This window comes from Poecilia mexicana, unplaced genomic scaffold (genome assembly GCF_051168715.1).
Source record: "Poecilia mexicana isolate PSO_F unplaced genomic scaffold, ASM5116871v1 scaffold_9, whole genome shotgun sequence".
Classification (NCBI taxonomy): domain Eukaryota; kingdom Metazoa; phylum Chordata; class Actinopteri; order Cyprinodontiformes; family Poeciliidae; genus Poecilia; species Poecilia mexicana.
The window spans coordinates 9,167,899-9,192,257 of record NW_028263378.1 but is presented as its reverse complement, the minus strand read 5'-3'; the positions used below and the strand labels follow the sequence as shown (position 1 = coordinate 9,192,257).

At 38.5% G+C, this 24,359-nt stretch overlaps 6 protein-coding genes and 1 pseudogene across 6 annotated transcripts; 6 read left to right on the top strand and 1 right to left on the bottom strand.

Moving 5' to 3' along the window:
• Nucleotides 1-723: 723 nt before the first annotated feature.
• LOC148157649 (uncharacterized) lies at nucleotides 724-2,538 on the bottom strand. The gene has a single exon (XM_088008739.1). The coding sequence runs from the start codon at nucleotides 2,467-2,469 to the stop codon at nucleotides 1,603-1,605; it is 867 nt and encodes a 288-aa protein (XP_087864865.1). The 5' UTR covers nucleotides 2,470-2,538; the 3' UTR covers nucleotides 724-1,602.
• Nucleotides 2,539-4,379: 1,841 nt separating this feature from the next.
• On the top strand, nucleotides 4,380-5,382 carry LOC106926603 (uncharacterized). Its single transcript, XM_015001633.2, has 2 exons — nucleotides 4,380-5,242; nucleotides 5,322-5,382. Exons 1-2 carry the CDS (start codon nucleotides 4,380-4,382, stop codon nucleotides 5,380-5,382), a joined length of 924 nt encoding a protein of 307 aa, XP_014857119.2.
• A 3,230-nt stretch (nucleotides 5,383-8,612) lies between these two features.
• On the top strand, nucleotides 8,613-9,533 carry LOC148157648 (uncharacterized). Its single transcript, XM_088008450.1, has one exon. It carries the CDS (start codon nucleotides 8,613-8,615, stop codon nucleotides 9,531-9,533), a length of 921 nt encoding a protein of 306 aa, XP_087864576.1.
• Nucleotides 9,534-11,714: 2,181 nt separating this feature from the next.
• LOC148157647 (uncharacterized) lies at nucleotides 11,715-12,576 on the top strand (annotated as a pseudogene).
• A 2,272-nt stretch (nucleotides 12,577-14,848) lies between these two features.
• LOC106926601 (uncharacterized) lies at nucleotides 14,849-17,290 on the top strand. The gene is made up of 3 exons (XM_015001630.2): nucleotides 14,849-15,991; nucleotides 16,136-16,180; nucleotides 16,830-17,290. The coding sequence occupies exons 1-2, from the start codon at nucleotides 15,018-15,020 to the stop codon at nucleotides 16,158-16,160; spliced, it is 999 nt and encodes a 332-aa protein (XP_014857116.2). The 5' UTR covers nucleotides 14,849-15,017; the 3' UTR covers nucleotides 16,161-16,180; nucleotides 16,830-17,290.
• A 2,647-nt stretch (nucleotides 17,291-19,937) lies between these two features.
• Nucleotides 19,938-20,899, top strand: LOC106926604 (uncharacterized). The gene has a single exon (XM_015001634.2). It carries the CDS (start codon nucleotides 19,938-19,940, stop codon nucleotides 20,826-20,828), a length of 891 nt encoding a protein of 296 aa, XP_014857120.2. The 3' UTR covers nucleotides 20,829-20,899.
• Nucleotides 20,900-23,160: 2,261 nt separating this feature from the next.
• LOC148157646 (uncharacterized) lies at nucleotides 23,161-24,220 on the top strand. The gene is made up of 2 exons (XM_088008494.1): nucleotides 23,161-24,044; nucleotides 24,175-24,220. The coding sequence occupies exons 1-2, from the start codon at nucleotides 23,161-23,163 to the stop codon at nucleotides 24,218-24,220; spliced, it is 930 nt and encodes a 309-aa protein (XP_087864620.1).
• The last annotated feature ends 139 nt before the right edge of the window (nucleotides 24,221-24,359 follow it).

Genomic DNA, 24,359 nt, shown 5'->3' with positions numbered 1-24,359 from the left:
ATTATGTCTTCGCAGTACGCTCTATGCATCTTTCTGCAGTCAATACAGCTGAAAAAGCAAAAAAAAAAACAAACAAAAAAAATTGCACCACTTTGTTTCATTTGTACACATGATATTTCAAAGAACATATTCTTATTTAAAAGCCTTATTTCTTAATTACTTAATTGAAAACATTATAGAATATTTTTTTAATCTACTGGCCAAGAAGCACAGATTTTACTTACATATAACTAATGCAATGCAGAACCAATCCATAGAAATAAAAAATATAACTGCACAGTTACACATGATTTCAGTAACGGGACCTAAACGACATGGAATTGTGTTGAAATTATAAGAATTAATAGGGAAAAATAGCACGGATGATTATACATTAGTGTGGATACCACATAAAAAGTCTGGATGAAGATTTCTTATGTGTTTTTTTCATATATATACAGAGGAAAGTGACTTTTACTGAATACAACTCTAAACTTTAAGTGACTTTTCAAACAAAAAAAGTAAAACAATGTTTGTTTGTTTTTTAAAAAAGTAAATTCCACAAATCTGCATTTAAAATTCAACATAATCTCTGTTGTGGTAAGAAGAGTCTAATAAAATGTGAATATATATTAACTGTCTTTACATTTAATTGAAAATACAATGTAAGATGAACAAATTCACCACAAACAGCAACAGAGAGAATAAAGTCTTACAGATTATGTCAAGAGAATGCTTTCTTAAATCAAGATCAAAATAAAATAAAGAATAAATGCAAACGTAGTGATATGTTGTGACTGGATAGATGGACTTTAAATATAGCTACAGTTTAATTTATTTGACAATTTAGGTCTCACGCCTGCTTAAGCATACATTATTTTATCTGGACATTCTTTCATTTTGAAAGCAGTAAAGCTACCATGATAGAAACAAAGCTTTAAAGGGCACAGCTAACTTAACTGCTCATTGTCTTAAGAAGGAAATCACATATTCTTGAAATTTTTATTTTATTAGATTTCTGTATAAACTACACAACTTAATATAAAATGCAGTGTGATCAATACTCAGTATTAATCTCCATTGGACATTGAATAAACTAACCTATCAAGACCAGCTGAAATACCAAACAACTTCCAACAAAAAGCACACAAGAAAAAAAAAAACATGGTAGTTAGCAAAGAATGCTGACCTAAAAATCCATCCAACTTCTCAACTAAGCCGGGTCTGGATGCTTAGGGGCCAACCTGTCGGTGAAGTAGCCTTTACAGAGAGAGCAGAAGAGTTTGGGTCAGCAGGCCGTTCCACAACACAAAACACAGCTGTCATGCTAAGAGCTAAAAATGAAAGAAAGAAAAGCTCTGAACTGTGACAGTTAGAAGGCTTTCAGTATGACTCTGATTGGAGTAGGTTATTTTTCACTTCATATTTAACTCACCTATTCTCATTCATACAAATTGTTCTTCTGTCATTCATTTGTAATTTAGTTTAATATCCTAGAAGTATTTCAGATGTACACAAAACAGTAAATTTGATAGGTGAAGTTTAAACGTGTAATAAAATTTTGTCTCTAAACAGCCTAAAATTGATTTAAAAAAAATAAAAATAAAAAACACAATCAGCACCTCACCGGTTTTTACAACAGGGTCTCCACACTGTGGAGTAGAGCGCCACTCTCAGCGCTTTGCACCCTCTCAAGTACAGAACAGGGGTCAGAGCGGCGTTGACCCTGGGCAAAATGCGAAGAGGATCGGTGCCTTCATTCTCAAAGGTGTAGCAGATGGTGCCAATGAAATTACAGGCGATAATATGACAGAACAAGGGGATCCAGGCCGCCAGGAAAAACACAGCCACCACCAGAATGAGATACACCGAGGAGCGCTTGCTGTCCCTCTCCTCAGAGGGCGGCTCCCTGCCCAGCTGGAAGGTGGCGATGATAAACAGCCTGATGTTCAGACCTATCATTATAACCACAACGAAAATGTTCCCGATAAATGTACCGATGCTGGTGATCTTAGTAGCTGTCCCTACCGGGACCAGGTTCTGCACAGCCACGATGAAGAACGCATAGAACCAGTAGGCGAAGATAACTAACAGGGTTCTGTTTCTGGTCATGCGCTGGGAATATTTAAAAGGAGATGTAACGGCATGGTACCGGTCCGCCTGCGCGGCCAGGATGGCCATGAAGGAGAGGCCAAGAAACGTGGGCACGATGTAAAACGTGCGTGTTGGGGACTGGAAATGATCTTTCACATCGAGCACGCCGGCGTAATAATAAGAGACGCCGGTGCAGATGTCACTGAGGCAGGTGCTCAGCATGTACATGAAGCGGTTCTCGCTGCGCAGCGACCTGCTCAGAAGGATGGAGAGGAACACAGACACGTTCAGGTAGATGATCGCCGCAGCAAGGGCAATACTGAAAAGAAACAACAGCACGTTGCCAAAGCTGGTCAGAGGCAACACAGGAGACAGAACATGGCTGAAGTTAGTCATAGGTGCAGAGAAAACGCCTCAGAGCCTCATGGCGCAACAAAGTCTTAGAGAGGGAGCTGTAAGGGAACAGCAGAGGGCCTGCCCTCTCATCTGACTTATGTAGATGAAGGAAGGTATTAACCTGAGCGAACTTAATTCCCTTGAAGAATAGTTTCCTGGTAAAAATAGACAGGGAGCCGCGACTAATTAGTGGAAGAGTTTTATATTCCTTTATTCAAACAAATATATGAATCTTTTACCATCATTCTTGTACCTAAGATACAATGCTTTGAACTTCAGTAAATACAGTTTCTCAGCACAATTCAGATGTTCATGAAGTCCAATGAAGACAGCAGACAAGTCAAGAAGAAAGTTGTGAAGAAATGTAAAGCAGGGTAGGGTTATAAACCCATATATCTTAAGCTTTGGACATTTTACAGAGGTCAGCCCAGTCCATCACCTGGAAATGGAAACTACTACCACACTAACTGCTAATGTTTTAAATTGTGTCTGCACAGCTAAACTGACAGACCAGGCTGGGAGAGCAAGCAGATAACCGGTTCATGGTGACTCTGGAGAAGACGCAGAGATCCAGTTCAGGTTTGAGATTACTGTCAAGACGACTAAAACTTACACGCTCCATGAATTTGGACATAATAGAAGAAAGCCATTTTTACAAATAAGCTATAAAAGTATTGATTTTGCCACAAGACCATAAAAAGGACACAGTAAAGCTGCTGCAGATGTAACCAAAATAGAATATTCCTGTAGCACCTGGGTTTCATGGGTTATAATGAAATGCTGCAGGTCAACACACATCCATGTGTGAGAATGGCTCAGTCAAAGTTCAGAACTAACTCTAACTGAGAACTGACAGGAAGACAATAATTGCTTTGTTTTCTTTGATTTTTGCTTTAAATATATTAGAATATTGTTGTGAGTTGACTGTTAATGTTCTTGCAAAAAAAAAAAAAAATTACATCAGTCTTGGACAATGTTTCCAATCCCATTCACCTCACCACTGCAGAGCTGGAGAGCTCCTACAGTGAGCAGCTGCTGCATCCTAAACACACAAAACAACTACATTGTCAGATTGTGCAACCATCACTGCTTACAGTCTGCTGCACTGAAATATAACCTTGAATATAAATGCAATTTTTAACCTGGAGACTGTTCATGATTTACATCTAACTTTTATAACACAATCCACTCCATTACATAACTGAAATCCTTGTGAAAATCCTTGTGAAATGCTTTAGTGTTAAACCCACTGAAAGAAAGAAACATGTCTTGTGCGCCCTCTTGTGGCCGCAAAGCAAGTTTATCTCAGCAATCAACTGAGAGGTTTAGTGTCCTTCAAAAAAGAAAAAGAGAGACAGCAGGTTCAAATCGTGGCAGTTGCAGCAAATGATAAACCAAAAGGTATTGATTTACTGTACAATTTTAAGATATTTACACAACACATGATAAAATGTGTATTTGTTAGGTCATTAAACATGATGGTTTGAAAAATGCATATAATGTACAATAGAAAACAAAACGTGCAGTGTCAATTTTCCAACAAGTGTCCCTTGGAGTTCTCATCAACCCCATTGCTCATCATAAACACAAAAACAATAAAATTCATAGGTATCTATCTATCTATCTATCTATCTATCTATCTATCTATCTATCTATCTATCTATCTATCTATCTATCTATCTATCTATCTATCTATCTATCTATCTATCTATCTATCTATCTATCTATCTATCTATCTATCTATCTATCTATCTATCTATCTATCTATCTATCTATCTATCTATCTATCTATCTATCTATCTATCTATCTATCATGAATCCCTTCCTCTCTGGAGGTTTGTCTCATTCCTAACCAACGCTGTCCAGCCTATAAAAAGCGGTGAAACCTGCTTCTTTCCTGGAGCTCCAGGATGCTCCTCAACAGCACCGTCCCTCTGTCGGTGGACTTTGACCGCCCAGAGGACTTCCTCGTCTTCATCTTCCACATCCTGTTCGCCACCGCCGCCGTGCTGGTGGCCGGCTCGGTAGTCATTGCGATCTTATCCAACCGGTCCCTGCGAGGCCAGAACCGATTCATCTTCATGCTGAACACCAGCATAAGTGACACTCTGACCGGCTTCTCGGTCTACTACCTCGGCCTCTTCGACGTCCAAGAGGGCTACCCCTCCAGGAACGGAACCTTCTACATTTTGCCGTCATTCCTCGGTGTTAATGTCCTTACCTTCCTTTTCGCTCAGTTTGACCGCTACTTTGCCGTGTGCCACCCTTTCTTTTACAACCGCTACATAACAAGGCCTGCTGTCATTTCAGTTTGCGGGTTCTGCTGGATCTACACCTACTCGATCCTGACGGCGCAGACCTTGGTGCCCATCTCAAAGGCGGCTCAGATGAACGCGTTCGGTGTGATGACCCTGCAGGTCATAGTTCTCATTAAGGTGATCATGACGGTCAAACTGTACGTCATCGCCAGGAGCCAGCTGGTGAGAGAGGCGCCCAGCGCGGACAGGAACAGCAAGAAGGAGTCTCTGCGCATCATTGTGTTTGTGGTCATATGTTTCCTGGCTCTGTGGAGCCCGTCCTTTGTTAACATCATTGTCCGGCAGCTGACTGGGAAGGGGCTCAGGTTCAGGAATGAAGCCACCAACCTGTTTGCCACCATGGCGCGGATGAACGCGCTGGTCACTCCGGCCGTGTATCTGTGGGGGAGCCCGGCGCTGCGCGGGGCGGTATGGAGAAGCGTGTGGCGGAAGGTCTGCCCCTGGAGGAAGGGCACGTAATGAGCGTTTACATCAAAATCAGATTTCATCTTATATGTGAGAAGTAAATCTAACACAGTGCATGCTCTCTTATAGAGTGGCCTTCAATATGACCGGAGTGACCTTTAATGAAGCACCTTCATCATCAAAGCTATAATAAAGAAGATATACTTCCCTGCAAGTATTTAATAACCTACAAATTAATATGACTTCTCTAAAAATGCATTTTTTATGCCCCTCAATGGACCGAAACGAAAAGCTCAAGGCGACGCTTAAAAATGTTTGCTATTAAATAATCTGGATTTTTAAATGTGATTGTGTTGTTTTAAAGTGCAAAAACAGTCAAAAATCAGTTTCCCGATCTGCTGTGACGTGTTTATTCATTTACCAACTTAATATCCAGTTGGATCTAAGTTGAATATATTTTGCAAAAAGTTCAAGAAACGCTTTTGTAATATTTAATTTTGACAAGAAATTGCTTAACAGCTGTCCAGTTCGTTTTCTTGAACTTATTTATTTATTTATTTATTTATTTATTTATTTATTTTTGTTAATTTGTTTACATTAAAAACGAACTAATTTCACATTGTGGATTTCCAGTGTGAACTAACATGTTTTAATCTGGCAAAAAGTTTCAAACCGTGAATTTTGATTATTGTAAGCATATTTAACGGACGTGCCGACAGACAGTGCTGTTAAAAGCAGACATCTATCGAAATAAGAAATTACAATTTGTACAAAGTGAAACCATTGATTCAAACTTACGCGTCTTCTCGTAAAACGCGCAGGTTGGATCAAAAATGTTCAGTTTTGATCCAACTGAACTCTGAAAATGTGCCGAAAATGACCAAAAAAACACAAAATCTTACGCACCAGATAATTTGTCAGTTGTGTATGGTTCGTATTAAATGAACATAAGAAAATAACAAAATGAAGACATATTGGTATCTGATGTCTCAATGCAACTCTCGATTACTGCTACTTCACATGCTGACCTGAGAAAAGAAAACAACTAACAGAAAGACACAGGCGGAGAAAATGCGCTTATAAGAGCACATGGACTTCATTCGAAAACTCAGTTTTGTCTTCGAAGTTTGTTTAATAAACTTTGTTTAGTAAGCGACACCCAACCAAAATTGTTGGGTATCGGATAATGTGGTGTACAAAAAAATAGCTGATTCAGTCCCGTCTGAAGGTTCAGCACCTCGGATAGCTCCTTGACTCGTTCCACCTGAAGAACTTGAATGATTTTAAGTTAGCTTAGCATACGCTGAAAAAATAAATTTATCTTTTGAGTTTGGTTGTTAAAGGCACCCTTTCGGTAATAGATTCTTGTTGTTGTCACATATCAACTGCTAAAATACTTTACATTGGTTGAAATCAGCTTAATAGAGGTTGGGGTAGATGAGGTGATGTGCAGCATTATTTATTTATTTATTTATTTATTTATTTTTTACATTTTACATGTTCACCAACAAGTTTAGTGTTGTACACTTCCCCCCATGTATTTCCTGTGTCGCCAACAAAGCTTATGGAGAACAGAAGACAAAGCGTCTTGTGGCTTTCTTTCGATTTCTTCTTTCCAGGTGTGTGTTCCTGTGTTTTGTGGTTTTGTTTTCTGAGTGGTCAGACATTTACATGCCTTGGTTCTGTTTCATGTCTCATGAAAAAACTCTATTTTTCAATATTTAATCCTTGTTTGTTTTTTTATTTTTTTTATTTTCTTTAATAAAACTCGTAACCTGGATGATTTCATATGAATCACCAACAGCTTTTTGTTTCTGAAACTGACCCAACTGCTGGAAGTCCTTCCCACTCCCACACTATTTTTTCCAATTTTCTTTCATATTGTGTTTATAGCTGGATGTTGTCAAACTCAACATGTTCATTATGTGGTGGTGAAGCATCATTATTTTTAATTTAACTTGGAAAAATGGATAACACTTTATTTGAAGGGGGGTGAATAAGACTGTCATGACACTGTCATAAACATGACATAACACCTGTCATGAACATGAATAAGCCTTCATGAATATTTATGACTGTTGTCATAAAGCGTCATTCGGTAAATCATGACACTTTTAATACAAAGTTGACATTATTCAAAATGTCTTTGTTATGACAACTTAACATTAACCGAGAAATCATTACTGATATAAATTTGTTATAAAAGTATTACTGATTGCACTTTAAAAATTAGGTAACTTTATGTTATTAAAGGTAAAGTTTAAACAGTAATGATTTATTGGTTAATGTCAAGTTGTCATAACAAAGGCATATTGAATAATGTCAACTTTGAATTAAAAGTGTCATAATTTACCGAATGACGCTTTATGACAACAGTCATAAATATTCATGAAGGCTTATTCATGTTCATGACAGGTGTTATGTCATGTTTATGACGGTGTCATGTCAGTCTTATTCACCCCCCCTCAAATAAAGTGTTACTGAAAAATGGCCCACTTGTTGTGGTCCACCACGTTGACATTTCTCCAACTTTCTTATATTGGATATGATTGGTGTTCACGATTCAACAATGGCTACATTTCCTGGATCTCAGGAAGAGTGGCTATTGTCAAGGCAATGGTTAATGGCAATTCAAATGAATAAATAAACAAACAGATAATAAGAAGGAGATTGGTAAAAATGCTCTTAATTCAAATGTTCCAGTATTTTGTCAATTTTTAGAAAAAGAAAGATCAATTTTACATTTGCCAAAATGTTTTTGATGATCCCTAAGCATGTTTGTTAAATATTCTGTGGATTTATGAGACAAAAGTGGAACTTCTTGTTCAGTCTAAATTCATTTGCACACAGGATTTCAGAATAAAATATCATTACCAGTGGTGGTGGCGTGCAATCTGTGGTAAATGTTGGAACCATAATTTTGGCATGACGATGTACCAACAAAGTCCAGCTTTAAATGGCTCAACAGAGTGATATCAAGGTGTTGAAGTGGCATAGCCAAAGGCTGAACTTAAATATTACTAAGATGCTGTGGCTTAATATCAAATTGGTCGTTCTTGTTTGAGCAAAGATGTCGAATTAAAGCAGTTCTGCAATGATAACTGGGCCAAAATTCGTCCCCAAGACTGATTTGAAAACGGAATCTTGTATGTACTTGCGTTGTAGTATGAAAACCATTAAATGTGATTAAAGACAAGTAAAACCAGAGTACAGTTTCTTCACGTTATTCTGAACAACATACATTAAAAACTATATCTATCATTTTCGATCTGCACCTGTATTGGTTGTGTCTAATTTTGGCAGCATAGTCTCCTCCTACATGCATCAACAACCGTTCAATCGACCGTAAGAATAAGGCTTTAAAACAGCTGAAACTCTCGGTTTGTGCAGCTGATCGGCTTTGAGCTGCTCCCTCCCAATATGAACCGGGACATCAACGCGACTTTTCTGTCTCTGTGTGTTGACTTTACCTCTCCAGGAGACTATGTTCTTTTCATTTTCCACGTCATGGCTGGGGTCAGCACCGTTCTCGTAGCGGGCTCTGTGGTGTGCGGCATCATTGCCAATCGGGCTCTTTTAACACAGCATCGCTTCATATTTATGTTGAACACCAGCATTTCTGACACTCTAACCGGATGCGGCATTTTCTACCAGTTTCTTTTTGATGTGAAAGTGGGATTTCAATATCTGAATTGGTCTTTTTACATTATACCCACTCTGCTGGGGGTTAATATCCTGACCTTTTTGTTCGCGCAGTTTGACCGATATTTTGCTGTTTGCCATCCTTTCTTTTACGCTCGGTTTATCTCCACAAAGGTTGTTATCGCTGTGAACGTCTACAGCTGGGTGCACATGTACGGTCAGGGGCTCATCCAACACATGTTGCCGAAATCCAAAACATTAGACATCGTAGTTTACAGCAGAATAAGTCTGTTTGTCATAATGTTTACCAAAGTGTCTATGACTGTTAAGCTGCTCGTCGTGGCCAGATTCCAGCTGCTGCGGGAGCCTCCAGGCCCGGAGAGAGACAGTAAGAAAGAGTCGCTGCTGATCGTAATAGTGGTGGTGGTCGTTTTCCTGCTCTTCTGGGGTCCCAGCATGTTCTTCACTGTTGTACACGCTCTGAAAGGAACGAACATTTTCTTCAGAAACGACGCACACAATCCTCTGAAGATCCTCGTCAGGACCAACGCTCTGTGCACTCCGTCTCTCTACCTGTGGGCGAGTCCGTCACTCAGAGCGGCCGTGTGGAAAGCTGTGTGGAGCAAAATGTGCTACTGCTGCTGCTGCCAAACACGCAAACGGTTGGTGAGACAGTCGACAGTCGGATGGGAAAACTAAGCTTCCGAAATCATGTTGATTTATCCAGAAAACAAAGGAAAGCTGCGCTACATGTTAACAGCATTGGGAAATACTTGCAACAACTGCCGCTATGCTACATACAAAACTCATCATACAGGTCACAATTGGCTAACGCACATATTAAATAAATAAAAATAATAATAACAGGGAGATGCTGCCAAAACTACGGGAAATACTCGCAGTGCATCTAGAAAATATCCACAGTCAATTTCTGCCAAACTGCACAGATACCCCAATTTGACAAGGTGGAAACAAAGTTTGAAATTTATGAACAGTTCTAAAAAGTAGAACACCAAGAAATCAGATTTACTTAAATATTCACAGCCTCCGGTCGATCCACCTTTAACAGCCTCCAGTCTTTTGAATGTAATGTCATAAGGTAAAGGTAAAGGTAATTTTATTTGTATAGCACATTTTGAGCAACAGGAATTAAAAGGCAATGCAAACAAACAAACAAAAACAAACAAAAACAAACAAAAACACAAGCTCTCCTGTTTTTGTGTAGTTCCTCCCATTCTTCTCTGCAGTTCTTTTCAAGCTCCATCAGGTTGGATGGGAGAAGTCTGCAGTTATTTTCAGATCTGTCCAGAGACGTTCAAACTGATTCACATTCAATCTGACTTCTGGCTCTCACAATGATATTATTGTTTCTTTGATTAAGGTCTAAGAAAGTCACCAAAAAGGGAAGGGCAATCTGAACATGAGGTGTGTATGTTGTAATCCTGAAAAATATTCAGCTTAGCTTTGAACCAAACTTTTCAATTTTAATTAAAATAATTATTTTGCTTGTGAAAATGACTTATTTATACATTTCAACTATTTTATTTTATATATATGTTTTGTCTCTCAGATTTATGAAAACAATGTTTATAATTTGCTTGCCATTTGAAAAAAACACTTGGTAAATGATTATTCTGTTTCTTTAAACTTGATATATGTTTTCTTGTCTTGCAGGGTTGAATCTATCGCTGATTTTGGAAATAATTATGAAGAAACACCATTGTTATGACTGAATTATTGTAAAAACTCCACATTAAACAACTGACATTTACAACGTCTTTTTGAAGACAGAATAATATACATATATTATGGTAAACATTTATTAACAGCTTTACACTCAATATGCGAGTCAGTAGAATAAACATTAAAAATTAGAGGTGCAAGAAAAAACAAAATTGGTTGAGAGATCTTTTGCAGGCTTTGGTGTTACAACAAATGTGTTTTTTCTCTAATTTATTATGTGATTTTGCTTTCTGTAAAGTTGGCAACAAGCACAGCATGAAAATGAATAAATAGCCTATGAATTACAACCAGATTGTGGAAAAAGATTTGAAGTGTCCATTCTCAAAGCAGATATGAAATGCCCTACAGGTGGAAATGGCAGAAAACAATAGAAATGTCCACATTGCACCAAAAACTTCCAAAACCCATTTTGAACAGTGAAGCTATAGAAAACATGACAAAAGCTTAAAAAGGACTGATTCCCTTTGCAATAAAAAGAATCACAGCACGGCCCACAGCACAGAGCAAAACGTACAGCATAGTAAAAATACTACACAAAAATATGTTTCTTTTTTGTTTTCCAGAAAGTTCTTTAAGTAGATTTAACTCAGTAAATCTAACTAGTTACTACCCATCTCTGACTTTGGGTCAGTTCTCTTTGTGAAGTCAAACATTTTTTATGTTTTTAGGGATCAACAACAAACAAGCAAGTGAAAACAACAAATCGTATTAAAACATATTTACTCTTGTTAGACTAGGACTTGTTTATAGGAATTTAAAGGATAAGTTCTAGTTCTGTACACTTCACATTGTGAACCTCTTGAAACTTTACTTTTTCCATCTTATTAATTCCCAAATTAATTCCCCTTTGTCACCAAATCCACAGCAGCCTCACCATGAATTTGGCATCATTCTTTTCACCCACATGTAAGAAAGCTGAATTAGAATTACATAATCAATCTAATGTATGAGTTACGACAAGTTATGGGAGGAAAAAAGACTATCATTAGCAACGCATCCAATCCATTAACAACACCAGGCATTTAGTCCGTCAGAAAGGAGCAAGTCATTAAAACTCCCAACGCTTCGTAGTTTTAATAAATGGTTTGTTTTGGTGGCAGATCGTCTTGGATTGCTTCCACTGCATTTCCATCCATCATGATCCTGTCCACCAACTTCACTTTGGTTCCTCTGTGTGTTGACTTTACCTCTCCAGGAGACTATTTTCTCTTCAGTTTCCACGTCATGTCGGGGATCAGTACTGTGCTCGTAGCGGATTCGGTGGTGTGCGGCATCATTTCCACCCGGGCTCTTTTAGTGCAGCACCGCTTTATATTTATGCTGAACACCAGCATTTCTGACACACTGACCGGCTGTGGCATTTTCTACCAGTTTCTTTTCGATGTGAGGGAAGAATATCCATCCAAAAACAGAACTTTTTTATATCTTAACATCATTACTTGGAGTTAATATCATGACGTTTTTATTCGCGCAGTTTGATCGGTATTTTGCTGTTTGCCATCCGTTCTTTTATGCTCGTTTTATCCAAAAGTTGTTGTATGTGTCGCAGTTTATGTTTACGGCCTTTTGGCCATTCAGCGCATAATCCCACCGTCAAAAGCCTTAGACATAGTTTACAGTAGAATAAGCCTCTTGTTTATTATTATCACCAAAGTGTCTATGACTATTAAGCTTTTTTTTCATGGTCAGATTCCAGCTTCTCCGAGAGCCTCCAGGCCCGGAGAGAGACAGTAAGAAAGAGTCTCTGTTGATCATAATAGTGGTGGTTGTCATCCTGTCATCACTGACTGGAAAGTGCATTAGTTTTCAAAACGATGAACACAATCCTCTTAAAATCCTGGGCAGGAGCAACGAGCTTTGCACTCCGTGTCTTTACCTGTGGGCGAGTCCCGCACTGCGAGCAGCGGCATGGAAAACTGTTGGGAGCAAAATCTGCAAAACACGAAAATGGTTTGTTGGCCACTTAATTTTGAAACCTAATAATTTAGATTTATTTTAAGGAGACAACACACACAACACATACTTCACTAATTCTTACTAATTGCTTACTTTCAAATAGTCAGGTCATGAAAACAACGTGCAGGAAACTTTGGACATAATGTAAGAGCAATAGGTCCAGTGATGACGACGTTTTCCCTATTTATTTATTTATTTATTTATTTAAAACAGTCTTTATGGCAACTGTTGCCTACAGAAAACTTGCTTTTTACTACCAATAAAGAAAAACCGAACATTTCGTAGAGCCTATTTTGTTGTGATCTGTGTTTTCTGTGTAGTTATTTTGAGATTTTCTGTGTTTATTGTTATCCTGTTCCCTGTGAGTCTGTCTCTGCGTTTTCCCCGTTGATTGTCTCCCAGGTGTGTCTCGTCCCATTGATTACCCCGTGTGTATTTAAGTCCACCTGTAGTCTCTGTCTCTTGTCAGATCCTCGTCGTCTATACCGTCTAACATAGTCAGTGTAATCGGAATCCTGTTCCTGTGCCTGAAGAGCCTAAACGTCTATAGTTTAGTTTTCATGTGCCGATCGCAGTAGAACTGTTAAGTCCTGCCTCGGTTAAGCTCTCCTGTCGGTCCGTTATTTCAGTTGCTACCGGTGTTAGCTGAATGCTACTTCTCGCCGTGCTGCCTGTTGAGGACTGGAGCTGCTTCTTCAATAAATTATTCAGTTTTCATCTTACCTGGGTTTCTGCGTCCTCCTCCTCACTTCCAACCCTTTCAACTCATGACATATTTAACAATAATTTTCTTTGATAAATTGTGTTATAAAGATGTGTTTATATCATGGTTAAGCACATTTATTTCAATTAGCTAATTATTTTTAATGAATCATGGGAAATAATTGCCATAAAAGTGCTTTTCATAACTCTGAAAACTCACTGATACACCTGAGTTTAAGGAGCGATAATCTGTCGGACATGTAGTGCCGAAGGACTGCTGTTCAACACAATTGTACAGTGGTTTGGTTTATAGACAGCCAATAAAAGACGCTATAATAACGATTGTCTTCCAAATATTCCTTAGATTTTATTGTATGAATACGAAACATTTAAAAAAATAAACATGTTTGATCAAATAAGACTCCAAACCCGAACTTCACGTAATAATTGTGCACATCCTGTCGTTTTGACAACCGATTAACATTGGCCTCATCCAGCTTTCAAAGCTTTGAAACACAAAACCAACCGATACGAGGCTCAAACACCTGTTGTCATTACAGCCAATTATCCGCATTTTCAGCACCTTGGACAGCAACCTAATCATGGATTTCTCAAGATTATTTTCACCCAAAACTAAGAAAGTTGCAATAAAATTACATCATCAATCTAATTCATGAGTTATAAGTTACGGGAGGGGAATGAAGAGTCATCAAAACTCCATCCAATCTGTAGAGGGGTGAAAAATGAGCTCTTAGTAAATTAAAACAATAATTAAGAAAATAGGCACCCCAACATAATTTTTATTTTTGTATTTTGTATTTCTCATTGTACTAAGTTCTGTAGTGTCAATTTAGATTGTCCGATGCAATTCCGCACACAACCGCTAGGGGCGCTGCTGCGTTGGTGGCATAGAAAAGATTGAGCACACAAGAAGAATAAATCTTCCAGTTGAATGAGAAGGAAGCTCAACGTGTGTGTCTCGTCTTCCCTGTTCCACAGCATCACACGTTGAGGGAAGATCATCATCAATACATTACCCTCAGCCATCCTAGGTTGCAGGGTAACAAATTCATTAACACCAGTATGTAGAGCAGTGGTTTCCAAACATTTTCTGCGCCCCCCCCTATGGATTACAAATGGCTGTCTGGTTGAAATGACGCGCGCGTGTGACGGGGGGGCGGGGGGAATTGGACTTTTTTGGGGGCAAAATTAATGTACATAGCTGAAAATAGACACCAACATTGGTAGCCTACAAGCTACTTGTTAAGCTTAAGGTTCTGTATTGATACTAGCTAGTCATCTTTTAGCTAACATTACCTGCATCCAGCAGCTTTACTCAACTCAGCCGGTTAGTTTGGAGGGAAAAACTGTGAAAAGTTCTTTGTTTTGCTGGTTTGCTGCCGTGATTCTAACACAAACCTACGTAGCTCCGCCCAGCAGCAGCAGGTCTCCTTCACAGGTGTAAACCCAGCGCGAGCGTCGTAGCGCTCATGTTGCGTTTAAAGGCGGCTCGGAAAAACATGTTACAACATGTTAACAACGGATTGAACAGTTTTAACTGCTGATAAAAGTGACAGAGGACACAGATATGGGAAGTGTGGAAGCCTCTACTGTATCAAATTGACATAGGAATAACAGAGAGTTGGCCATTCTAAGGTAAAAACCCAGCGCATACAGTGTTCATGTTTTGGTTTTTTTTTTCATCCAGACGGCTTCCCGCGCCCCCCTGCAATGACACGGCGCCCCCCCTAGTGGGCGCGCCCCACAGTTTGGGAACCTCTGATGTCGAGTATTCATTCGATGTGGAAGAAAGCCTTTAAAACAGACTGCAGTCTGTTGCACATGGTTTGTTTTGGTGGCAGACGTACTGAGCTGCTTCCACTGCACCTTCCCATCATGTCCACCAACTTCACTTTGGTTCCTCTGTGTGTTGACTTTACCTCTCCAGGAGACTATTTTCTCTTCATTTTCCACATTATGTGGGGGATCAGTACTGTGCTCGTAGCGGGTTCGGTGGTGTGCGGCATCATTTCCACCCGGGCTCTTTTAGTGCAGCACCGCTTTATATTTATGCTGAACACCAGCATTTCTGACACACTGACCGGCTGTGGCATTTTCTATCAGTTTCTTTTCGATGTGAGAGAGGATTATCCTGTCAAAAACTGGACTTTTTTTATTTTACCCTCTCTACTAGGGGTTAATCTCATTACGTTTTTATTCGCGCAGATTGAACGGTATTTTGCTGTTTGCCATCCGTTCTTGTATGCTCGTTTTATCTCCACCAAAGTTGTTGCATGTGTGATTATTTACAGTTGGATGCATTCTTACGGCTTTTTGTTCATCCAGCGCATGGTCCCATCGACGACAGCTGTGGACATTGGAATTTATACTAGAATAAGCATCTTTGTAATTATTATCACCAAAGTGTCTATGACTATTAAGCTCTTTTTCGTGGTCAGATTCCAGCTTCTCCGAGATCCTCCAGGCCCGGAGAGGGACAGTAAGAAAGAGTCTCTGTTGATCATAATAGTGGTGGATGTGGTTTTCCTGCTCTTCTGGAGCCCCGCCATGTCTTATAATGTTCTGTCATCGCTGACTGGGAAGTACATTATTTTTAAAAACGATGCACACAATCCTCTTAAAATCCTGGGCAGGAGCAACGCGCTTTTCACTCCGTCTCTTTACCTGTGGGCGAGTCCCGCACTGCGAGCAGCGGCATGGAAAACTGTTTGGAGCAAAATCTGCAAAACACGAAGGTTTGTTGGTCATTAGGTTTTAAAAGTTAATTCTTTAGACTTGCATCCAGGAAACAGACAAGACACAACACGTCAGAACCTTTATCGGTGTAAATCGGAAGAAAAACATTTGATTCAACCTATGCTTGCACTTTTCTCTTTTAGGTCTATTAAGGTTTCTAAGGTTTGAGCTTTCGGACTTCCACACAGGTTTGTAGTTTCTTATTTTAAATTTATGTCTGTTGAAATATGTATTTGTATAGTTATTATTTTATGTCAACCTTTACGTGACAACAACGGACTTTACAAACATTCACCCAACTTTATTGAAGCTTGCATTTAGTCCCTTTGTCCCATAGTTGAAATTATTCTGCTGCATATTTATGTATGATACATATTAATAAAGTTATAAAGCAAAAAATTATAATTGTTTAAAAATAATATTTGCTCTAGTGCAAAGATGAACCACAAACAGGTAGAAGGCAAGGAAAGACAGACATCAATACTTGAACGGTAGTAAATCTATACTTTCAGATTTACCCGAAAAAAGAATAAAGAAAGTTATGTAAAGGCTCTAGAATGAATTTGCTGCGAAAGAAAGGGAAGTTTATTTTTTTGCAGTATTTTTTTTATTGTTCCCTTCGTTTGCTTATCTTTAATTGAATTGTGCAACATTTGAAGGAAACTGGTTGAAGAATGTTAGTTTTTCCAAACCTGCGCTCTCTGCCGTTTCCAAACATTTTATTGTAATGAACTCTTGTTTAGTGTTGTATGTCTTGAACTGATCGAATCTGAAGAAACAAGATATATGAAATAAACTTTTTTTTATGTTTTTTTTTTTTTTTTTTTTTATTAACAGGAACTTTGTTGATCTGTGGGAGATCCATACACAACCACAACTATCTTCTTCACCAGTTTGGTCACAAGTCGCTAAATTGTCCTCTAAATCTGCAACCACCATTTGTTCCAAATCAGGTCACTCAGTCACAAGCAGCAGCACATAAGCTGATTCCACAAGTTTCCAGTTTTCAGGTTGGCGGTCAAGACCACCGGGAGGCCATTCCATCTCTTCTCAAATGGTGGACGTAGTCTGTTATAGATCCTGATCTGCAGCGGCATCTTGAAGGGAGTTTGGCCATACGGGGTTACCACTCATCAGAATCTCTTCTCAATATCTGAATAGAAACTACCTCTAATGATGACAAGCCCTGTTTTGTCCAGAATAATATATGTCGTCCCCAGCATCACCCTTAATCCAGCAAAAGTTATTTAGCACTGAGGTTTTTGCAAGTTTTCAATAAAAATATCCCTGTGGCTCTATTCATAAGTGCAATGTTTTTTCCCCCAACAAATGTTGCCCCTTTTATTTGTACATGTTTTATTTGCTGTGACATTAAAAGAAAAATAATCCATCTCCTCCAGGGATGACATTACATGTAACTCAAGCTCTTTTATATACAAATGTTAGATGAGTTCAATGTAGGCATTTTTGAAAATAAATAAAACTCCAGGAACATCCTAGTAAACAGTAAATATTTCTGTATTTTCGAACTACTCTAACACCCACACATTTCCAGTGTTTGAAACAATAATAATGAGGGGCCGTTTAGGACAAAATCTATGTTTTGTCTCTCACACACTACCAAAAATTCAGGCACACTCGACCCTTGGAGCCTCTCATAACTGTGAAGTTAGCTTCAAGTTGGATTTTGAAGCTCCATGGTGCAAGCGGTATTTAGCTCAAGATTAATACGATTTATGAACGCTAATGTTGGCCAGTCGTTCTCCATCGTTCCCGGTCCGAGCTTCGAGGAGTAACCAGTGTTTAGCTCAACGTTGATCCGATTTATGAACGCTACTGTCGGCCAGTCGTTCTCCACGGCTCCCGGCCCAAGCGCACGAAGGTTCACTTAGGGACTGTCAACAAATTACCGAACCAAACACTTCTGTCAAACAAATGTTAATAAATGCCTTGAATTGTGACCAAGTAATTGTCAGTGCTAATTCATGCTTTTACATGAGACACAATACCCTCTATTAAATTTTAAAGTAATATATTTTAAATAATTTTAATATTAAATAATATGTTTTCCTCAATAGCTTCCAGGTCAGTGACTCAAAATTACTTTGACATCTTTCTGCTAATAACTAGAGATGAGGCACATTCATTTGTTTTCCGTTTTAAGTCATTTTTTTTTTTTTTTTTAGCAATTTTAAAAATATATCTTTCTTGAACCCGCATCTCCACTTCGGGCTGAGCTTGGCCAGACTCCATGGAGTCTGGCATAATTGTGTGCGAGCTGTTAGTACAGTACTGTTAGTGCGAGAAAGTTAACATTTGTGTGCGTGTGTGACATTAAATAGTGTGACATTTTTTGAGTGTGCTTGATTTTTTTTTAATTTATTTTTTTGTGTGTGCGTGAGTTTTTGGTAGTGTGTGAGAGACAAAACAGATTTTGTCCTAAACGCTCCCTCATAATAAACTCTTTGTTTCTAATAGACAAAGTCCCCTTTGTATTCCTATTAAAATACAGTTTTAATAGGAATACTATTAAAACTGTATATTTCATATACAGTTTTATACTATTTTATATACTATTTTACTATTTATATAGTATATAAAATAGTATTTTATATACTATATATATATATATATATATATATATATATATATATATATATATATATATATATATATATATATATATATATATATATATATATATATATATATATAACCAGTCTTTGGTAATCTTACTGCCCTCTGGTGGAAGCTTTTTACTTCTACCTGCATATTTCTCATTTCAACAACAAAACCTTTAAGACGCATTCTAAGCACAAATAAAGACCGAAAATACACAAAAATTCCGCTGTCCTCATAAGGGAAACATAAGCTTTAAAACCTTAAATGCAATACAATAATCATCACCGACTTTATAAAAGACACATATATGTCCATATGCGTAAAATAATGATAATAATAATAATAATAATAATAATAATAATAATAATAATAATAATAATAATAATAATAATAATAATAATAATAATAATAATAATAATAATAATGTATCGTTCCTTCTCTATTTTAAATGTTCCTATTTTATCCCCCCTCTGCAGAACTTTCCTGTATGTCAATATATTATTATTTTGGGAGCTTCGGCTGTTGGTTAATGATTAAATTGTCGAGCCATTAGGAAAAAACAGGTGTTATTTTTATCAAATACAGTTTACGGCATTTCAATTGTTTTTTTTATTTATTTGTTTGTTTTTGTCGAAATAAAATTGTTTATCAGCCAAATATCAACAAAGTTTAGACGAGCTTTTTCTTGTGTTGCATTACCAGTGTTTAATTTAAATTCAAACACTTGAATTTAAGTTTTTGATTGATATACAAGGCCTTGAAGCTCAATACAGCAGTAAACAGTCAAAACCATCCAGAACTTTATCACATACACATCTGCTATGTTCCTTGGTCTTTGTGATGCAGTGTGTTTTCTAAGGTTCTTGAGTTAACCTCTGTATGGTGGCTCATTGGGGTCAACAATATGTAAAAGCCACAACAAAAGTCACAACACAAAAAAATTACAACACAGACTCAAAAGTAACAACACAAAACCAAATGCGCAACAGAACACCAAAGGTTACAACACTACAAACGTCAAAACACAGCATCAATAAATCCAACACCACGCCAAAACCCACAATAAAACTAAAGGTACACAAAACACCATAATGCAACAACAAAATCCACTTTTCTACTTGTAACTTGAAAAAGTTAACTCACTTTTCATCATGTGTAACTTTGTGTTGATCTATTACACAAGATTTCAGCAAAACGCAACAGAAATTGTGGACGTGACAAAAAACAAGCACAGGGTATGAATTGAGTTAAACTCTGAGGAGTTCGTCTCCAGTGACTTCACAGAGCATAAATACCGATGTCTGTGGCTGAGCTTCATTAACGATGCTCCTGTCCAACATGACAGACTCTGCAGCAGCAGGAGTTCCTCTCTCTGTGGACTTCAGCAGTCCTGAGGACTACTTCATCTTCATCTTCCAGATTTTGTTCGCCACCACCACCGTCCTGGTTGCAGGGACGGTGGTGATCGGGATCTCGGCCACCAGAGCGCTCCGCCTTCAGAACCGCTTCATTTTCATGCTGAACACCAGCATCTGTGACACTCTGGTGGGCTTCTCTGTGTATTACTTGGGCCTGTTCGACGTTCAGGAGGGCTATCCGTCCAGAAACGGGACATATAATGTGTTGCCATCACTTTTAGGGGTCAACATCCTGACCTTTTTGTTTGCTCAGTTTGACAGGTATTTTGCTGTATGCTATCCATTTGTCTACAGCCGCTTCATAACACGGCAGGTTGTGATAGGAATAAACGTTTATTGCTGGGTGTACAACGCCACTCACCTGCTGGCCAGGAACCTGCTGCCAGTCTCCGAAGCCATACAGCTGTATGTGTTCAGTATAGTCTTCTTTCAGCTGATAGTGCTCACCAAAGTGGTCATGACTATCAAACTTTATGTTGTAGCAAAGTATCAGCTGGAGAGGGAGCCCCCAGGTCCAGAGAGAGAGAGCAAGAGGGAGTCGCTGAAGATCATTATTTTTGTCGTGATAAGCTTCCTGGTGTTGTGGTGCCCCTCTTTTGTGAATATTGCCATAAAGTTCTTTACAGGAGGGGGGCTGACGTTCAGGAGTGAGGCCACGAACCTTTTCGCGATCCTGGCTCGTTTTAATGCCGTGTGTACTCCGTCCGTTTACATGTGGGGGAGCCCGGCTCTGCGGGAGGCCACGGTGAGGACGATGTGGGGGCGGCTGTGCCCCCAGTGCAGCAGGAGACAGTAAGTGCGTCTTGGGAAAAAAGTGCAGTCACTATTCAGTTCAACTGAATGTTATTCATTTCTGTAAGGCATCAGGAAAGATAAAAGTCTCCCTATAAGTTGCTTTCTAAACAGGTGTGATTCTTATGGATAATTGATGAGAAATTATCCCATCAAGTAATGGCAGTTTGAACTCATAAAAGCTCTTTTTTCATGTCCAGATGTGGCTCCTGTTCGAAGGCATATCCCAATGAGGCGCCAAGATGAACAAAAATATATTCCTCCACTTTTGTTATTTTGTGAAAATAATTTTAACAGTACTGCGTTAGTGTACATAAGATGCTTTTGTTTTCTGTTTTTTGGTTAAGTTCATAATCTTTGTCAATACAGTACAGTAATACTGATTCAATTTAATAAGACTGATCTTAAAAAGTGTAGTATCACAGCCTGCATATTCTACCCTTGTGTTGCTTTAATTAGAAAAAGAGTTTATTTTTTAAAACTAATCTAAACTTGCTGATTTGACTGCTATTATATTATTCTACTATTATAGAATTGTAAATCTCCCTCAAATTTCCAAATGTAGTTTTTTGGTTTAAATTTCTGGGGTGCTAAGTTTATAAATTAAATAACATTCCTGGGACATATTTCAAGCCTCGACCCATTCTGTGTGATAAAGGTTGACCCCAAATTCAGAAAAACATGTTTACATCTCCCCAAAGTTCCTGTTAAGATGTATTCTCTTATGTCTTCTTGGAACTATGATGCTCCTCTGCCTCCATGTTCCTCATTTCTTCAATTAGAGAAATTATAAATCATCAAATTCTAAGTTGTTTTCCTCACTTTTATTCAAATGTTAGTTTCCTAAATTCAACCCCAATATTATTTTTACAACGTTGAGAATTTGTCTGAACTTTACGGAAGAGGATTAGGGCCACTGGGAAAAAAACAACAAAAAAAAACTGATTTTTTTCTCTTTTTTTTCCAGTGGCCCTAATCCTCTTCCGTAGAACTTTGAACAAAGTTCTAAACTTCACACATTCCTTGTTCTCATTTTTTAAATCTATTTCGCTTTGTTGTACTTTTTAATTATCTGTTTTTTTGTTTGTTTGTTTTACTCACGTACTCTAATAAAATACAGTTTCATCTTTTCATAGACTAAGACGTTTCCGAGCCTCGTGCAGGATAAAATTCCTCGAACTGGATTTCATGACGGAAGAAACTCAGCTCAGCTGTTTTTGCAGCAACAGGAAAACATTTTCTTTGCTTCCTCATCAGTTTCATCCACATCCCCGTGCCTCAGTGTAAAACTAAAGAAAACCTACTAATAGCCACGAGACTATTGAGCAATGATAACCATCACTAACTGGTGCGTGAGCATTGCTGCGCTTCCTTGGTGCATATTGTGCGCAAATATCCCCGTAATTTAAGGGAGGATTCCGTGCTGTCAAATTTTCCGAAACCTGACGTCCTACAGAGACAAACAGTTTTATGTTTTGTTTTCTGAAGTAAAAAATATGCAACTCAAATTATATCTCAGTGGTTTAGGCTCGTAGTAAATTTGTTTTCTAAATGCGTGCAATCAAGACCCAGTGCTGTTAGGAAAAAAAAAAAAAAATTCGTGTGAATGCAGCTAAAGAAATAAGGAATAAATCATGTCTGTGTGTGGCGCGTTGCTCGAATGAATCATTCTTTGCCAAGACGAAGTAGCTGGTTTCACTTCCGGTTTTGGGTTTTAGCAAATACTTGAAATTATGACAAAGGGATTTTTTTTCTTCAAAAATGTCATGTCTATAGATTTTGTTTGGAACAGGAGAGGGAAAAAAACAAGGGAAAACATTTCAAATGTGTGAATATAAAACTAAATTGAACACTTTCATTAAAAAGACAAAGTACAAAAAATATGTTTTCAACCCATTAACAAATGACATTCAATAAAATAGTTGAATTATGTGTTTGTCTTCATCATTTATTCCATCACCGTCTTACATTTCAAGTATAAAACTGAATACTGTGATCTTATTGTAAAGACCAAACAATGTGGTGAAGAATTGTGGAGTAGAAGAAAAATTATACACAGTTTTCATTTTATTTATCAAACAAAAAGCTGAAAAGGGTGGTGTGCATATTGTAAGCCACTTCAAAATTATATGTCACTGAGTGTAAGTGGCATATAATTTCATAATTATAGTTTCAATCACATAAAAAGTCAATAAAATACCTTTATTGTTTTGGTTACATGAGTTAGAAACCTTTGCAAAAGTCTGAAGAGATAATTGAGTTAAACTCTGAGGAGTTCGTCTCCAGTGACTTCACAGAGCATAAATACCGATGTCTGTGGCTGAGCTTCATTAACGATGCTCCTGTCCAACATGACAGACTCTGCAGCAGCAGGAGTTCCTCTCTCTGTGGACTTCAGCAGTCCTGAGGACTACTTCATCTTCATCTTCCAGATTTTGTTCGCCACCACCACCGTCCTGGTTGCAGGGACGGTGGTGATCGGGATCTCGGCCACCAGAGCGCTCCGCCTTCAGAACCGCTTCATTTTCATGCTGAACACCAGCATCTGTGACACTCTGGTGGGCTTCTCTGTGTATTACCTGGGCCTGTTCGATGTTCATGACGGGTATCCTTTCAGAAACGGGACATACAGTGTGTTACGGGATCTGCTAGGGGTCAACATCCTGACCTTTCTGTTTGCTCAGTTTGACAGGTATTTTGCTGTATGCTATCCATTTGTCTACAGCCGCTTCATAACACGGCAGGTTGTGATAGGAATAAACGTCTATTGCTGGCTGTACAATGCTGCAAATCTGGTGGTTAGGAACCTTCTGCCAATCTCCAAAGCCACACAGCTGTATGTGTTTGGAATCATCTTCTTTCAGCTGATAGTGCTCACCAAAGTGGTCATGACTATCAAACTTTATGTTGTAGCAAAGTATCAGCTGGAGAGGGAGCCCCCAGGTCCAGAGAGAGAGAGCAAGAGGGAGTCGCTGAAGATCATTATTTTTGTCGTGATAAGCTTCCTGGTGTTGTGGTGCCCCTCTTTTGTGAATATTGCCATAAAGTTCTTTACAGGAGGGGGGCTGACGTTCAGAAATGAAGCCACGAACCTTTTTGCGATCCTGGCCCGTTTAAATGCCGTTTCTACTCCGTCCGTTTACCTGTGGGGGAGCCCGGCCCTGCGGGAGGCCACGGTGAGGACGGTGTGGGGGCGGCTGTGCCCCCGGTGCAGCAGGAGGTAAGTGTGTCACAGAAGAAGAAGGAAAAACTTAAATTACAACAAATGTGATATGGAGGTGTTTTACAAACATGTCAAGTATAAAATCGATGTGATGTGATGTAAATCTAAATTTGATCGCTTTATCCAGAGATGGCTCATGTCCGAAAACAGATCCCAAAAAGGGGCTGAGATGATCGGAACAAACTCTGCAGCAAATTTTTAGATGAGCAACTACCTAAAAGTATATGACTAAATGCATTTATTTCTGTTTTGTTATTTTTATATTTCAGTGAATCATATTCTAGAATTATTTCATGATGTTTTCAGGCCTTT